This window comes from Pogoniulus pusillus, chromosome 25 (assembly GCF_015220805.1).
Source record: "Pogoniulus pusillus isolate bPogPus1 chromosome 25, bPogPus1.pri, whole genome shotgun sequence".
Classification (NCBI taxonomy): domain Eukaryota; kingdom Metazoa; phylum Chordata; class Aves; order Piciformes; family Lybiidae; genus Pogoniulus; species Pogoniulus pusillus.
In genome coordinates this window covers 4,199,830-4,218,571 of record NC_087288.1, presented here as the reverse complement: position 1 = coordinate 4,218,571, position 18,742 = coordinate 4,199,830, and the positions used below count along the sequence as shown (strand labels likewise).

The 18,742-nt window shown below is 41.9% G+C and overlaps 1 protein-coding gene across 6 annotated transcripts in view; it reads right to left on the bottom strand.

Annotated features, from left to right (window-relative positions):
- The window catches only part of MYO6 (myosin VI), a 117,870-nt gene that overhangs the window by 68,205 nt on the left and 30,923 nt on the right, over positions 1-18,742 (bottom strand). For all 6 annotated transcript variants that reach the window (XR_010306986.1, XM_064164234.1, XM_064164235.1 and 3 more), the window contains exons 3-6: positions 9,951-10,020; positions 5,679-5,752; positions 2,269-2,398; positions 1,121-1,226 (exon numbers count right to left, since the gene is read on the bottom strand). Coding sequence is in view for 5 of the 6 variants with exons in the window: in XM_064164234.1 (XP_064020304.1) it covers positions 1,121-1,226; positions 2,269-2,398; positions 5,679-5,752; positions 9,951-10,020 (380 nt within the window). In the remaining variant the exon portion in view is untranslated. The remainder of the gene's footprint in view (positions 1-1,120; positions 1,227-2,268; positions 2,399-5,678; positions 5,753-9,950; positions 10,021-18,742) is intronic.

Below are 18,742 nucleotides of genomic sequence, written 5' to 3'. Positions count from 1 at the left end.
CATGGACTCTATAGTAGTGGAGAGAAGCAACAGTAATGCTATTTGCCTGCTGTAACCAGACCTTCTGCTGGGAAACAGAATAACCTCCTTTGAAAGTATTCCTCAGGAGATATTCTCTCAGTGGCTGACAGCACCAAAATTAGGATGTCCTCTGCAAAAATCATTACTGGCAGCTTGTGGTAATTCCCTCAGCAACCTATTAAAGGTTGCATAGGGGCAGGGAAGAACAACATGAAGGACAAACAGATATCTGTGACAACTCTCCCTGGGATGCGGAAGATAATACTGCTACTGCACATGAATACTAGAGAATACATGATGTCAGGGAAAAGGGAATTAAAGATTTATACAAGGAAACAAGGAGGGAGCAGGGAATAGATTGGATTTACACTGCTCACACTGTGCTTCCCTGGCTATCAGGCCACTTATGATAAGATGACAAGGGTGAATTTCATGGAGCAGTGCCCTCCAATTACAGTGCTCCAGGGTGATATAAAACATTTAAAGTGTAACAAGAAATCAAAAACATTAACAATCACCTAAGGAGGAAGTAAGGTTGATATATATTAGCAATATGCTCTCCATACAGTTAATATGCTTAATATCAGTCATAGATGAATATCAATGAACAAATAAATGCCATTATTCAAACTTATTCACTAAACTAGGGTAATATGTATTACAGAATGCCTGCAGTCATCCCAAAAATCAAGAGTTAAAAACCCTGGACATCAAGCAAAGTGAACAAAACAACCCCAAAACCTAAGACAGGGAAAAGAGAGGAATGCACATTTATGGTAAAACCAAGGTACAGTTAAAATGTCTACTTCCATTTTTCATGCACCACAATACCAGATGTGCAATACCAAAATGACTGCATCATAAACCATAGTAACTACACCATGTCATTACAACTGACTTCAGGTTTATGTAGGTTGTGGTTTCCATACAGTATCTTGTCAGGAATTAACATGATAAATCTCTGCTATCAAAGTGCAGGCATAAGTAGATCTGTTTCTTATTCAACTGTGTCTCAAACCTACTGATTACCTTCCAGTTTGCTCTGCCTGTGTACCAACACAAGAGATCCACAGAGTAACTTTGGTCTAAAAGCACCAACCTCAAAACAAATTTAGTGTTTTCTGTCTTCCCAGCTCCAGATTCTCCAGAGACTATGATGGACTGACTCATCTTCAGCACTTTCATATCACGGAATGCTTTATCAGCTTAAAAAGAAAAGAATGCATTAAATATGGCAAATATTAACATTGAGGAGAACTGCAAGCATAAAGTTAAGCTACAATGCACAAATTTAAATGCAACATTTTCAGGAACAAAAAGTCAGTATTTACAACTGAGTGCATTACAACTTCGAGCTGTTTCTCCTTGACCTGTTCTAGTGGGAGGTGTCCCTGCCTATAGCAGGGAGTTGGAACTAGATAATCTTTGAGGTCCCTTCCAAGCTAAACTATTCTATGGTTCTATAATATCATAGCTGCTCACTCTCCAACACTGGCATGCAAAAGCTTAAAATCATTGAAAACAAAGAACTACTCAACTATATCCAGGACAAAATAACCCAAAAACTACCTAAAGCTAAATCTCTTGAATTAAATATTAGCAAAACAGTAACCAATTTTACCTCAATATTGTTTTAAAAGGAAAAGTTTCAGCTGTACTTTGTAACTTTTGAGACAAGCAAACATGGGGAAATGTGGGTTTCTTGTTACACAACAGCTACTAAACCTATACCTATTCATAGTTTTGATTACAAAACAAAATGCAACACAGTGAGGCAGCTTTAAATGTGTCAAATGTTGATTTGTAGTTGTAGATTGCAGATTGAAATCAGACTTCTCCCATCAAGAACATTTATTTTCTGCCAATCACACAGTATATGAAAAGAAACATTATGTATGCTCTGGCAACACAAAAAGCAAAGGAGGTCACTCTGCTGAAAAACAGTGCCAATCATAACTATGTCATTCTTCACTTGTAAAATCTTTGCTGTTTTTAATGGTTGTATATTATGTTGAAACTGCTTAGACATAAAACCTTGGAGGTGCAAAATAATCCTAATGGGGGTTGGTGATTTCCAAGTTCTTCAAAATGCACATCAGGGATGAAAAGTTTTGTCATTTTAGCAGGCAGTGAGTTTATTTTACAGTATTTATGTAAATTAATTACTGCTAAAGGTGGCAGTTTAGGGATTACTGCCAAGTATTTAACACTTGTTCTGCAAAAGGCAAACACAGGCTCAGTACATACCGATAGCAAACACATGCGGTGGTAACGTTCCCAATGATCTACCTTGGTACTTTTTAATAGTATCTGAAGAATAAAACTTAGGGATGTCAAAATAAGGATTCACTGCAATGAGGATGTTGGCTACATAGGTCTGTGAAGAAAACAATGAACAGCAAATTATGAGCTAGCATCCAATCAAGTGGTTAACAGTAATTTTCTATTACTATTGAAGACTACAGCCTAAGTATAACAAGTGCATTTACAACTCTCTCCAGCTAACCCAGATGCAAGAAGGGATGTATTTTTAGAGTTCCTCTAATTATCTTCTCAGGACTTCTATCAAATTCTCTCAGGACAATTTCCTAACCACTGAGCTGTGGAGTATGTCCTGAATTTGACCTTTCCCCCAATCCCTTTTTAAATTGTTTCCTATTGTCCAAGTTACTGGATCAAGGATAGGACGCCACAGCCTCCTCCTCCAAAGTGAATCAACTAAGCTTCTGGCAAGTAGAATGCACTTTCCCCTAGTGTGGAAGATAACTTTTCAATATCTAATGGAAACAACTCAGCAGGAAGGACTAACAGGATCCTGCCTGGGAACGCGCTCAAGACGGGCAATAAAAGCATTCAGCTGAGAGAAATTAGCTATGGCTGCTTCCACAATGAGAAATACTGAATGCAAATGTTCTCTCACAGAGCAGGAATTTGAGAAGAATCTCAAACCAGGACTGCTTTTTATCTTTCCACAGGATAAGGAAGACTGAAGAAAACCCAAAAACATGTATAGCTTGGTTATTACATACAAGGAGGAACAGATGTCTGAATCACAGAAAACAAAAAGCAGATCTGCAGGAAAAGGCCTGAAGAAAATCAGATAAATCCTCAACTCGAAGAACTTCTTTAGGGTTTTTTAATCACTGATTCTATCCTCTAGACAACTCAAATTCGAGCACTATCCTGATAGATGGCTCGATCAGACAAAATATATGAGCTCTCTGAGATGTTCTTTTCAGCACTTATTTCACTGAAGGAAAACACTTCTTCAAGAGTTAAAAGTACTAGTATTAGCTTTCCTTCTAGTAACAAGCACTGATGACCAGCATTAAACAAAAAGAAACAAAAATAATTGCTCGTTTGATGTGGACCTTAAAAGTTACAAGGATAAAAAAGCAATTGATCATTTAATTTACAGCTTGAAGTTATAAGGGGAAAAAATTGCTCATTCAATTTGTATCTTAAAAGTTACAAGGAGAAAAAATAATTGATCATTTAATTTATATCTTAAAGTTACAAGAAAAAGAATTCCTCATTCAATTGCTATCTTAAAATTACAAGGGGAAAAAAATTGCTCATTTTGATTTGGATCTTAAAAGTTACAAGGAGAAAAAATAATTGATCATTTAATTTACATCTTAAAGTTACAAGAGAAAGAATTGCTCCTTCAATTTGTATCTTAAAGTTACAAGGAGAAAAAATAATTGATCATATAATATACATCTTAAAGTTACAAGGGGATAAAAATTGCTCATTCAATTTCTATCTTAAAGTTACAAAGGGAAAAAAAATAATTGCTCATTCAATTGCTATCTTAAAAGTTACAAGGAGAAAAAAAATAATTGATCATTCAATTTCTATCTTAAAGTTACAAGGGGAAAAAATTGCTCATTCAATTGCTATCTTAAAAGTTACAAGGAGAAAAAATAATTGATTGTTCAATTTCTATCTTAAAGTTACAAGGGGGAAAAATTGCTCATTCAATTTCTATCTTAAAGTTACAAAGGAAAAAAATAATTGCTCATTCAATTTATATCTTAACAGTTACAAGGAGAAAAAAATAATTGATCATTTAATTTACATCTTAAAGTTACAAGAGAAAGAATTCCTCATTCAATTTGTATCTTAAAATTACAAGGGGAAAAAAATTGCTCATTTTGATTTGTATCTTAAAAGTTACAAGGAGAAAAAAATAATTGATCATTCAATTTCTATCTTAAAGTTACAAGGGGGAAAAAATTGCTCATTCAATTGCTATCTTAAAAGTTACAAAGGGAAAAAAAAAGATCATTTCATCTATATCTTAAAGTTACAAGGGAATATAAATTGACCCTTTTTTTTCCCCCTTCCAGAACACACACCTGCTCAGGAGAAAAAAATTGTAGTATTTGTTTTATAATGAGGAAAGGCTTTATAAACCTCAACACCCCAAGCAGATTTAGAATTGTATTTCCTCAAGCTTTCAGGTTGTATGTTTTAATTCCTGCTTTCCTAGAAGAGCATTCAAATGGCCACTTTGATTTGTCTTGTTTTAAAAGGAGGCTCAGGGGTGATCTTATTGCTGTCTACAACTACCTGAGGGGAGGTTGTAGCCAGGGGGAGGTTGCTGTCTTCTCTCAGGTGGCCAGCACCAGAATGAGAGGACACAGCCTCAAGCTACGCCAGGGGAGATTTAGGCTGGAGGTGAGGAGAAAGTTCTTCACTGAGAGAGTCATTGGACACTGGAATGGGCTGCCCGGGGAGGTGGTGGAGTCGCCGTCCCTGGGGCAGTTCAAGGCAGGACTGGACGTGGCACTTGGTGCCATGGTCTGGCCTTGAGCTCTGTGGTAAAGGGTTGGACTTGATGATCTATGAGTTCTCTTCCAACCTTGGTGATACTGTGATAAGCTGATGCTTGATGTCAGCATCAGCATTTACAGCTACGTAAAGCTAACTGCAACAAAGGAGAAGGACTACAGTTGGGTTATATATGTTATGCACATTATATCTATTATATACGGAAGGGTTTAACTTACTTCAGAACAATAGCTACCAAAAATATTGATTATTTTACCACAGACACTGAAAAAACTATGCAGAGATGTCTGTTATTATTGCTAGCCAGCTTTCTATTAGAAAGAAAGCAAACTCTTCTCTTTCTTCTGTTTCACAGCTGTCAGTGGCCCAGCAGATGGCAAGGACAAGATGTAATTTAGCCAGAATTCATTAAGTACAATTAGGCAATTTGATAGCAATATAAAAGATTAAGCTGGACATCTGAGCTAAGAGGTGTCAAAGACAGCACCTGTGCTTCGTTCAAAAATAATGAAGAAAGAAAACCACCTTTGTTAACAGCTACACTACTGGTGAAGTAGGTTGCCTGTAGAAAGAGACTTTTGTGATACACAGTGTGTGCTAGGGGTGCACAGGTGCAACCAGGTGGAGACAAATCTATTGCTCTGTCTGCTAAAAATTAGCAAATCACATTAATGTGGTTCAGATCATAACCAAGATAGAGTGTTAAAGAAAGAACCAAAAAGGGCAGGTCTAAACCCTCCTAACCTTCCAATATTGCCACTTCTCTTCTGTTTTCATCATAGGAGAAAAAAAAACCCTGACTTGGAAGCAACTGTTTGTTTGATTCTTCCCAAAGGCCTGCCATGGCACGTAGTACTTACGTAAATTCTGTCCTTACTGTACCGGACCTTGATATTGTGAAGGAGAGTGGCCTCATTTAAATACATAAGGGAACCTGCAGGTAAAAGACAATCAGACACCATTAAGAGCTCAGAACTATCTTCATGTACAGCTGAAAAACTAAGTCTTAGGATTAAGAAGGAGAGTTCTGTTTCCCATCTCCCCGGTTACACTTTAATCCTGTTTCTTTGTGCTATACTGCTGACTCAGTAACTGCCTTAAAAAACATAGACCTGCTCTTTACTGTACAGCTGCAGCTACACAAACTGCTGAATAAAGTGTCAGAACAGACCCTGCTCAGTGTAATCTCCCTTTTACCAGCCTCAGATGAACACGGTGATACCTCTGGCCATGCTGGCCCATCAGCACAGAAACCAGTGCCTACCAAGATCCCTTACACTAATTCCTTCCATCTAGGTCTCCTCTCCAATCTTGGCCAGAGGGGCGTGACCCTAAATGCCATTTGAAATAACTTGCTGGCTTCTGGTGATTTTTAGATGTTTGCATTCAATGACACAATCAGGAAATGCTGCCTAGAAGGCAGCACCAAGCAGCACTGCAACACGAGACACCAGCGCAACCTTTCAGCTCTGAATTTTCTTGCTACTAGGCCTTCTCCATAAAACTCAGGGGAAAAAAATCTGTTAAACACAGCCAAACCTAGCTTTACATTTCTTATTCATATAAAATAACTGAACCAACTCTGCCAAAATGTTACAAGGTGGTGGCTCGAGGCAGTGAGCATGCACCTGCACAAAGTCTCAGACCATACAGGTTCACATTGTGGCAACGCTGGTGCTTGTTTTCAGCTATAGAGCAGTGGGCAGTGTTAGCAGCCTTAATTACAGCAGTCATTACCAGTTCCCATTGTAAAATAGTCTAAAGATGATCTCTAAACCAACTGAGGGCACTACTCATAGCCTTTGTTTTCAAATATGCTCAATCCTCTTCTTCTCACCCCTTAAAATTCAAGTGCATAACACCACCTTGCCTAGTTACAGTAAAGTGGCTACCATACTGGCAAACCTGGTATCAGCACCACTTAAAATCACAGAGTCATTAAGGTTGGAAAAGACCTCTAAGATCATCAAGTCCAACCATCAATCCATTAAAACATGCCCTGACTACAGCCTCCCTTCAGGCAGCTGCAGGGAGTTGTAAGGTCTCCTCTAAGCCTCCTCTTCTCCAGGCTGAACACCCCCAACTCTCTCAGCCTCTCCTCATCAGACTTTCCCTCCAGCCCACTCACCAGTCTTGTCACTAGAGCTAGCCCAATTTCTGCCAAATTACTAATGACAGGACAAGAGGAAATGACCTCAAGTTGCATCAGGGGAGGTTTAGGTTGGATGTTGGGAGGAAGTTCTTTACTGAGCGGGTGGTCAGGCACTGGAACAGGCTGCCCAGGGAAGTGGTGGAGTTGCCATCCCTGGGAGTATTTAAGAGGAGAGTGGATGTGGTGCTTGAGGCTATGGTCTAGTGGTTAAGGATGCTGGGATGAAGGTTGGAGTGGATGATCCTGGTGGTCCTTTCCAACCATAGCGATTGATAGTGATGAGATGCTGTGCTGAGGGATTTGGGTTAGTCAAGGACTTGTCAGTGTGAAGCTAATGATTGGACTCAATGAGCTTGAAGGTCTTTTCCAATCTAAGGAATTCTGTGTTTCTGTGATTTGAGGAAAGACTAGATTCTCAAAAAAGGTCTCTCTTGCAGCTACTGTATCTGGGATATGGAAAACTAAGAGTGTGAAAAAAAAAGGTAACAGTTCAGCAAACTACTTCCTAGAAGAGAGTTAATCACTAAAGCACAGGTTGGAATGATAAGTGTATTATTAACCAAGTCATTCAGGATTGTTCAAAACCACCTAAGGAGGGGCTAAAAAAGCAACCACTATTTTATGAAGTTTTTTTCTTAAAGATGCTTAATGATGCTGAGCACAAAGAATCTGTGACAGAGAAGGAAAATTGACTTGGATTTCACACATCAGGAAGATAAAACTCAACTAGTGAGCAAAAAGTGAGGGTACTCAGGGAAAAGGCTCAAAATAATGTTTCATACAGAGAGGATTTGTGGCCAAGAGAGCCAGTGGCATCCTGGCCTGCATCAGGAACAGTGTGGCCAGTAAGACAAGGGAGGTTATTCTTCCCCTGTACTCAGCACTGATCAGGCCACACCTTGAGTCTTGTGTCCAGTTCTGGGCTCCTCAATTCAAGAGAGATGTTGAGGTGCTGGAAGGTGTCCAGAGAAGGGCAACAAAGCTGATGAGAGGCCTGGAACACAAACCCTATGAGGAGAGGCTGAGGGAGCTGGGGTTGTTTAGCCTGGAGAAGAGGAGGCTCAGGGGTGACCTCATTGCTGTCTACAACTACCTGAAGGGACACTGTAGCCAGGTGGGGGGTGGCCTCTTCTCCCAGGCAACCAGCAATAGAACAAGGGGACACAGTCTCAAGTTGTGCCAGGGTAGGTATAGGCTGGATGTTAGGAGGAAGCTGTTGGCAAGAGAGTGATTGGCATTGGAATGGGATGCCCAGGGAGGTGGTGGAGTCCCCATCCCTGGAGGTGTTCAGGAAAAGACTGGGTGAGGCACTTAGTGCCATGGTCTGGTTGACTGGATAGGGCTGGGTGCTAGGTTGGCCTGGATGATCTCGGAGGTCTCTTCCAACATGGTTGATTCTATGATTCTATGACTATTGGACAAAATATTTCTAAGTTTTATGTTTTACTCAGTAAGCCAAAGAAGACATTTCCCTGACAGGAAGAACATTTAACTTAATTCAAGAGTATTTTGCTGGAATCTCAAATTATGTCTATAATCTCATTCCCAATTCCAGTTCCCTGGCAAGGAGACTTAGGGGCCAGGACATGTCAGTAAAATCACTGTGACAGGTCCATAAATTAAACACATTTCCCTTACAATCACATGCAGAGAATACAGATAGCAGCTTTGAAGAGTTTAAACACACACACAAGGTTTGCAAAAATATAAGCTCTCATCCTTTTGTTCCTCGTGGAGCAGCTGTAACAGCTGTATTTCCTGTCATGGGATATAAATACTAACCCCTATTCTAGAACAGGAATCACCTAAACAACTTTCAAAGTCCTAGCCAAAAAGTCCACCTCAAAACTCCTTCTCCGGCAGCACTCTTGTAACCAGTTCACTGTGACCTGTTTCCTTTTCCAGTGGCCCCAATGGGTCCAGATTCCTGTCTCTAGTTTTGAGAAGGAAAACTTAAGATTTCTTTTCAACTACCTGTAGTTCCATGAGAATGCTTTCTGAGAAACAGGGTACTACTGCTGGTAAAGTAACTAATTCTTCTGCTGCACAATAAGAGAGCATGACTGGGGAACTTGAGCATCTCCTCTATGAAGAGAGAGTGAGAGCCCTGGGGCTGTTTAGTCTTGAGAAGAGAAGGCTGAGAGGAGATCTGATCGATGTCTATAAATATCTGAGGAGTGGGTGGCAAATCTCTTTTTCATGGTGTGCAGTAATAAGACAAGGAACAATGAATACAAACTTGAACATAGAATGTTTCACCTCAACATGAGGAGAAAATTCTTTGTAATGAGGGTGATGGAGCACTGGAACAGGCTGCCCAGGGGGGTTGTGGAGTCTCCCTCTCTGGAGGCTTCCAAAACCTGCCTGGATGCATTCCTGGGCAGATTACCATCGGTGATCCTGCTTTTGGCAGGAGGATTGGACTGAATGATTTCTAAAGGTCCCTTCCAATTTCTAATGTTCTGTGATTCTGTGACACAGTTAACTCCCTTTATGCCGAGTGCAGTTGACTCTGAAGCAGTTAGGTGACATCCTATCTATCTGAAGCTAGGTTACAGTTGTATGTGGAAATTGTGTAACTATCACAGAATCACAGAATGTTAGGGGTTAGAAGGGACCTCAAAACATCATCTAACCCAACCCCCCCTGCCAGAGCAGGATCACCTAGGGCAAGCCACACAGGAACATGTCCAGGATGCATTTTGAAAAGCCTCCAGAGAAAGAGACTCCTCAACCTCTGTGGGCAGCCTGTTCCAGTCCCTCTAAAACATCCATCTGAAAACTAAAAATCACCATAAATCATGTTTAAAATGGACTGACTTTCAGCACATTAAAGAACTAGTAGAGACTATCCATGAATCCAAGTGAAGAAGCAAAACAAAGACTACAGGGAAGAAACAGGAAGCTTGTAAGGAAACAATACTCTCTTCTAAACAGATTTTTTTTCAAGTGCATAATTATTTTTAAATTCATAACTCACAATTATCTTCTACATCCTTTTTGCTGTCCTCTTCCGCAGGAAACACTTGATTGATAGCAGCCTGGAAAGTCTGTTTGGCAAAAAAAAAATATATATATATATATGTTAACAATGTCAGATTCCTATAAAAACAGAATCATAGAATCAAGCAGGTTGGAAGAGACCTCCAAGATCATCCAGTCCAACCGAGCACCCAGCCCTAGACAGTCATCCTGACCATGGCACTAAGTGCCTTGTAGAGGCTTTTCTTGAACACCTCCAGGGACGGCGACTCCACCACCTCCCTGGGCAGCCCATTCCAATGCCAATCACTCTCTCTGACAACAACTTCCTTCTAACATCCAGCCTAGACCTCCCCTGGCACAGCTTGAGACTGTGTCCCCTTGTTCTCTTGCTGGTTGTCTGGGAGAAGAGACCAACTCCCACCTGGCTACAGCCTCCCTTCAGGTAGTTGTAGAAACAGACTCTAAAGATGTCTGAAGCGACAGTAGAAAAGAGGGCACTGCAGTTGTGCATGGTGTAAAATGAAGTTGCCAGCTTTGTACTTCAGCACTGGAAGTTCTAAGTCAGTGGCTTGTTGAGTTGATCTGAGTGAGGCTGCACAGGAGCAGGAAAGACACGAGCTCATACCAGCATGGTGCACAGGTGGTCAATCTGTTCACTGAAGCTAAGCATGGTGCTTATATTGTGGAGTTCAGTACAGGGGCGTGCGTAGTTCTGATAGGCTCACAAAGCAGAGTAAGGGCTGTCCACACATAGAGAGGCAGACCTGACCAACTACCCCCCTTAATCCCTCTTTGTGCAGCTAGCCACAACATTTGCTTCTTCCCAGGGCTATCCAGCCTGCCCCCTCTTTGAGGCCCCCTTGCACGGCTCAGCTACAGATAGCAGCTGACTTCTCAGCTTCTCTACTAGCCTCCCCAAAGCCATTTTCTGCAGCTGTGCCTCCTTACCAGAATGACCTAAGTCTGTTCAGTTACTCAGCCCTGCTCAAACCCCGACATCAGATGCAGAGAGGAGCTTCTGCATTTACATTACTACTCTATGTTACAAAAATGCAGCCACTCTAATGGGTAGATTTTTATTGCAATAAGAGCTGATGCTCATGTCCAAAATTGCATGTCATGTTGTGATGTTGTGGAATAGAAAAATAAAGATTAGAAACAAAGTGCTTCTGCATTTACATTACTACTCTATGTTACAAAAATGCAGCCACTCTAATGGGTAGATTTTTATTGCAATAAGAGCTGATGCTCATGTCCAAAATTGCATGTCATGTTGTGATGTTGTGGAATAGAAAAATAAAGATTAGAAACAAAGTGCTGCAAAGGGAACAACAGTGTAACAAAGGGGACACAGTTTCCTCAGTTTTGCTAAGATGAGTGAAGAATGAAAAGCAAATTATTAGTTCAGGCAAAGGACTGTACTGTCATTAGCACAGATTCATGAAATCATAGAATGGTTTGGGTTGGAAGGGACCTTGAAGATCATCTTGGTCCAACTCCTCTGCCATAGGCAGGGACACCTTCCACTAGCCCAAGTTGCTCAAGGCCTCATCCAATCTGGCCTTGAACATCCATTGCCATTGGAATGGGCTGCCCAGGGAAGTAGTGGAGGTGTTCAAGAAAAGACTGGATGAGGCACTTAGTGCCATGGTCTAATTGATTGGATAGGGCTGGGGGATAGGTTGGACTGGATGATCTTAGAGGTCTCTTCCAACTTGGTTGATTCTGTGATCCTCCAGGGAGGGGCATCCATGACTTCCCAGGGCAATCTGTTCTAGTGTCTCACCATCCTCACCAGAAAGAATTTCTTCCTAATACCCAGTCTTAATCGACTCTCCTCCACATTCAGTCCATTTCCTCTCATCCTATCACAATGAGCCCTTGTAAACAGTCCCTCCACAGCTTTCTTGTAGGATCCCTTCAGGTACTGGAAAGCTGTTATAAGGTCTCCCCAGAACCTTCTCTTCTCCAGGCTGAACACTCCCAACTTTTGCAGCCTGTCCCCATAGGGGAGGTTATCCAGCCCTCTGACCACCTCCGTGGGCCTCCTCTGGACCTGCCCCACCACATGTGGTTTTGAAACATTCCTGTTTAAAATATTCATGTCCAATACACAGCCTCTGTATCCTTAAATACTAAGCTTTGGTTACTGGTGGTTATCTGCTTTTTTTTCTTCAATAAACCAATACTAAAGTCAAATAAGACCTTCCTTCTACCCTCGTATTCCAGTTACACAAAACAGTCATTTAATCAAGTGTCCACATCCAACTGGAAAAGTTTATAATCAAAGCAACTTTGGTTTGTCTTTATTCTCCAAAAAACATATTGCTGTAAAAAGGAAGGAAAACATCCCAGGATGCACACACTATAGCTTCTGCACCAAAATTATTGTAGGAGGCAGGTTTTTTTAATGATGCTTTTTTGTTTATTGCAGTAATGGCTTGTTTGAGCTACAGATTAATGAACAAAACCCCTCTTGTGCCAGCTGAACACCATCGTGCTGCTGCAAGGCAGAGTCTCCTTTTCCCCATGGACACGGAGACAAGAAGTCTAGCCTAATATTTGAAAAGGCAACCAACTGCCTCTAAAGAATGACCTTAATAAACAAACATATTTGCTTGTCTAACATTGTACACAGCATGTTAATCCCAGGAGAAACATCTCAGATGGAAGTTTAGGAGATAATGAATCGCTTCATCTTTGCTTCTGTAGAGCAGACACAATATGAGAGCTCTTGTAGCTGACATCACCATGGACAGCCAGCCACAAATTCCAGCTCCTTTTGAAGTGGAAAAGGCTAAAAATGTCTCAGAGCAGAACCAATTGCTGCAGGCAGAAAACAGTAAGTCTATGAAGTCCTCTCCCTACAAAGTTATCATAAAGTATGCAAATGGTAGCCATAATATTTTGTCATCCCTTTATCAGGATCTGACACAGAAAAAACATGCACAAGAAGCTTTCCTATGGGAAATGGATCTGCTCAATGACATCCATCAGACCAAATTCCTCCAAAATACCCCTTATCAGAGCTTGGTGGAGCCATGGAGGACCACGATGTCTTCACCTACCTCAGAAATTTTGCCAGCTGCTATTGAGAATTACAGCAGGGCAGAGATCCTCCTCCACCTTTCCTCCCTCTCACAACAGTGCACTTAGACCACATTAACATCATCACTTTCTTACAAGTTTGTCAATGATAAAGGTGTATCTCCTTGGCTAAAGACAGATTTGAACACAACAGATAAAGGTGTATCTCCTTGGCTAAAGACATATTTGGACACAACAGATAAAGGTGTATCTCCTTGGCTAAAGACAGATTTGAACACAACAGATAAAGGTGTATCTCCTTGCCTAAAGACATATTTGAATGCAACAGATAAAGGTCTATCCCCCTGGATAAAGATAGATTTGAACACAGCAGCTGAGTACATAATCAGTTCCTTGTGCATCAAAGAGTGGAAAAGTTTAGGAGCATGAGCAGCTTCATGGGAATCTAATGTCACTCTTTTTTCTTGTCTGCTGAGGTACAACCCAAGTTTAACCACCAGCAGACTATTTTTCCCCCACAAGAGAGCAGACAATGATGTGCAGCTATTCTCTAGACCTTTCATGAATCTCTGAGACTTTAACATTTCATGTATCTAAAGCCAGCCACACCAGCTCTATCCCAGAACAGGAAGAGCTTTTTCAAGGTCCTCACCACTCTGCCTTCTGATTCCAGATAAATTTCAATGCCAAAAAAAAAAGGAGGGGGAGAAAAAAAGGCAAAAGGAAGAAGAAAAAAAATAATGAAAAAGAAAAAATAATCATGCTGCATTATGTCCTACTCCATTTTTTTGCCACTTAGTGTGACTTTTGAATGAATTTCTAGAATATTTCAGCAGCAAACAAAGAAGCAAACCGAAGAAAGCTTATCTGCAAGTGGGCATTTATCTGTTGGACTGTAGATCAGAACATGAAGCTCAGTTTCGACTACAGCAACAAAGAATTTCACTCTTGCATGTCACACTACTGCTTTATGTGGAGTACTTGTTATGTAGGTGAGAATGCCAGCTAGATGTGCAGAGCTCTGAGTACTGCCAGAATTGCTATCAAAATCTAATGGATTAAATAGGCAAATGGGCAAGGTACCCCAGGTCTAGCAACTAAAAAGGGAAGGGCAAGGAGGGGAAAAGGGGAGGCAAAGGAGGGGAAAAGGGGAGGCAAAGGAGGGGAAAAGGGGAGGCAAAGGAGGGGAAAAGGGGAGGCAAAGGAGGGGAAAAGGGGAGGCAAAGGAGGGGAAAAGGGGAGGCAAAGGAGGGGAAAAGGGGAGGCAAAGGAGGGGAAAAGGGGAGGCAAAGGAGGGGAAAAGGGGAGGCAAAGGAGGGGAAAAGGGGAGGCAAAGGAGGGGAAAAGGGGAGGCAAAGGAGGGGAAAAGGGGAGGCAAAGGAGGGGAAAAGGGGAGGCAAAGGAGGGGAAAAGGGGAGGCAAAGGAGGGGAAAAGGGGAGGCAAAGGAGGGGAAAAGGGGAGGCAAAGGAGGGGAAAAGGGGAGGCAAAGGAGGGGAAAAGGGGAGGCAAAGGGATTTTTTTTTTTTAATCTAAATAAATTTTTGACATTTTCTCATTTTTGCCTTTTTTCTCCTTCCAGTAAATGATTTTTAAATAGTTCAGGCATTTAGCTGAAGAGTTCTGCATTAAGGTACAGCATAGGCCAAACTTGTTATAAGGAAATGGAGAGGGTATTCATCTTATGAAACAGAAGGCAAAAAAGAACATTATGGGGGGCTGCAGGTTTTTTCCCCTCTCTTTGTAACGAGGCAGCCCTTGAAATCCAATGGCAATCTTAACTATTCTCCCAGAAACTAGATGAGTGAAAAAAGATATCTTTCCATTCAAGCAGGATCTTCTTTCTACCATGTAATCCTACACCTGTAACCATGCCTCCTTTTATAGCTTCCAGATACAAGCAGGAGACATCCCTACTCTAAGCTATATTTCACAAATCCACCTAAAGCAGTCCAAATGGTATGTGAGGCAGACCAGAACTTGTCTCATTTGTGCAAGGAAGTTGTGCTCACTCCTAAAAAAACCTCACACTTTGCCTGAAACTGAACTTTGGACATTCTGATCCTTGCTTTCAAAGTACACTAATTCATTTATACTTAGCCCAGAAAAATACCTTTCTGGTTATTCACAGCATACCAGGGCAGGTGCCACATAAAGCCCTCCATGACCCTTCAGAACTGGCACAGAGCCTCTGACTTATGGCAGGAAGGGTGTCAGTGAGTGACTGCAGCACAACAGCCTGCCAAAAACTCATCACTGCTGAACCTGCCTGTGGTGATCCTGCTGAGGCAGGGAGGTTAGACTGGATGAGCTTTTGAGGGCACTTCCAGCCCCTGACATTCTGTGATACTCTGGGGCATGCCTGCCCTCCACTTGCACAGAGGTACAAGAAGGGTCCTGGGATGGCATGTAAGGTGCAAGTCCCACCAGGGTACCTCTTCCTAATCATTTGGATAAACTATCTCCACAGAAGGAGTATACCAAATTTGGCAATTTCACTGTCAGAGATTCTTCTCCCTGTTACAGCATCAAGCAACACCACAAGATCAACAGGATCTGAAGGTAGGGTTCCCAGAAGTTCAGGAAAGTGCACTCCAAGGAGAAGTGTAAATGCAACACCACCTACGTTTAACAGCTGCCTGCCTTTCTGCCCACCTCCTTCCTTGTACACCGGCATGCAGCTTCTAGTGGGACATGAGCCAAGGCTCCAGCACTGACCCCCCTAGTCTAATCGGGAGCCCATTCTCAGGGCAGTGCTCCAGCCCTAGGCAGCACCATGCCCATTAGCAAATCATTCTCCAGTGTCTCTGTTTTCTTTCCAGTCCTGGCATTTATCAGCATTGCAAGCTGATGATCTAGCTGTCAGGGGGCAGCTCCCATCGTGTAACACATGCATCCTCAGTTCTGATAACAAGCTCCTGCAGCTTGGATTACTCTTCTTTGTGTGGTGCAGGCTGGGTGACTCTGATCCCCAGCTCTGCTTAAACACACAGCTTCCCTACAGAAATGTAAATGCTGTTACTAACTTTGTGTGAGCTGTGCTACCCTAAACTGCTCCTGTTGGTTTACACAAGTCAGGGTGTTGGCCAGCTGCCTTCACCCAGGCTGGACCGGGTTAGCTTGGTTTCACAATATAAAGCAATCTATGGCCATGCTGGTCTCAGCTCCTCCATCATTTTGCCACTGCTTGCTTCTCTCCTGAAAACTTTCCACGTCAGGTGGATCAGTTCTCTGACCTCATTTGCTGTGTCACACACAGCTCAGCAGGCAGAGCTGATGGGGTGTCACTGCGACACCAGAGCTAGCCATGGGTGGAGGAGGGAAGGAATCTTTTAGGGCATGACAAAACTGCTGCCTTGCAGCATTTACTGTAGCTCTTAACAAGACACTTTAACCATTCAGCAATATAAAAAGCAATAATGAAATCTATGCATACACATTTCCTTTTCAGCCTGTGATCTCTGGCAAGCCAGCAGTGCCTACAAAGAATATATATGACATGCTAATGACCCAGATTAAAAAATAATAATTAGTTAGACTGCCCAGATATGTTTACAAGATCAGGTTACTCTTCTCCTCCCTGTAATTATCATGAGCAACTCTGGAGCTGCTGCATCACTCTTCCTTATTGGAGAGCACTTCTGAACTATCATTTTAAGTAAACAGAGTTGATAATAATGGGTATTAATGCTGATCACTTCAAATGAATGGTCTGAGTGCACAAGAAGAGGATCTTCTTAAAAAGACAAAAAGCAAAGAGAAACCTTTCATTATAAAAAGAAATCAATGGTACCTTGAAAAGGCTGAGAAGGTAATCAGGAAAATGTTTTACACTGCTGCTGTTAATACATAGAATTTTGATTATTAAAATTATAAGACTGTAATTTCTATGGTATTCAAACTGTGAAGTGTTTGTTCCCTTAGATGAGTGAACATTAAGCCCTTAAATGAACTAATTAATTCAAGAAAACAGCCAACAGCAGAATAACAAACTTTCTAGACAAAAAGAGATTGAATCCTGAAGGAAAATATTTGTATTTTAGGAACAAGTTTTGTTTTCACACACATACAAAAAACCTTACAGATACACACACACACACACACACACACTTCCTGAGAGAAGTGTATGTTAGAAATAAAAAGTGACTCTGAAATCTCCTTATTGCCTTTTTCTGTTTCAATTTACAAATGTCTCCTGCTAAACCTACAGACTTTCTCTCTCAGATACAAAAATCAGATATTAGGACTTGCTTTCTATTTCTAAGGAAAGCAAACCCAACTTCCTCTCCCAAGATGCTGGGGGGAAAAAAAAGCTCTTGAACATTTCCCAAAAGGAAAGACTGCTCCATAACCTTTTGACCTGTGACTACTACTACATTCTCTATTATTGTTGACATGAAAAAAGGATGTTACAAAGAACATTCGGCCTTTTCCACACTTGAAGGTACAGCAAGGAGAAAAGATACACAGTGGTAAGATGAAAGAATGGATTTAAGCTGGAAGAGGGTCGGTTTAGACTGGATATTAGGAAGAAATTCTTTAGAGAAATTCTTTACAGTGAGGGTGGTGAGACACTGGCACAGGTTGCCTAGGGAGGTCATGGATGCCCCCTCCCTGGAGGTGTTCAAGGGCAGGCTGGATGAGGCCTTGAGCAACCTGCTCTAGTGGGAAGTGTCCCTGCCCATGGTATGGGAGCTGGAACTTGATGATCTTTAAGGTACCTTCCAACCCAAACCATCCTGTGGATCTGTATCACATATTCACCAATATCAAGATCACAACTTCTGGAGACAGTGCCTGATCTCATTCTTGCCAGTAAAAACCAGGGTGTTGAGCAAGTGATTTAGGATAATTGATAGATACAAGATGCTTCCTGTAAAAACTGACATTTAGTTACGACATTCTGAATCTGAAAGATGCCATGATAAATGAAGCAGCAGGAACACACTAATTAGGGCAAATGAAGGCTTCATATTCAAAGTCACATTCATTTTGCCTTTAATTTGATGTAGCAATTGCACAGGATCTTTGTTGGACATCATGTTACCTCTCACCACGTGTGAGGTAAGAGGATTCATCTCTCAATCTTCACCAGACTAACAGTGAGATCTCTCATCTCAGCCAGAGCCTAGCACACCCTGTAGAACACTCCGTGCATGTAAGGGAAAAGAAAGAAGCTAGGCTCAGCAACAGAGCCTTAACCAGTCTCTTATTTAGGAAAATAAATTATCATTGAATCAAATGACTATGGAGATTCAATCATAGAATCAACCAGGTTGGAAGAGACCTCCAAGAGCATCCAGTCCAACCTAGCACCCAGCCCTGGCCAATCAAGTAGACCATGGTACTAAGTGCCTCATCCAGTCTTTGCTTCAACACCTCCAGGGACGGTGCCTCCACCACCTCCCTGGGCAGCCCATTCCAATGCCAATCACTCTCTCTGGGAAGAGCTTCCTCCTAACATCCAGCCTGTACTTTCCCCAGCACAACTTGAGACTGTGTCCCCTTGTTCTATTGCTGGTTGCCTGGGAGAAGAGGCCAACCCCCACCTAGCTACAATGTTCCTTCAGGTAGCTGCAGACAGCAATGAGGTCACCGCTGAGCCTCCTCTTCTCCAGGCTGCACACCCCCAGCTCCCCTCAGCCTCTCCTCATAGGGTTTGTGTTCCAGGCTCCTCACCAGCTTTGTCGCCCTTCTCTGGACACCTTCCAGCACCTCAACATCTCTCTTGAAAGGAGATG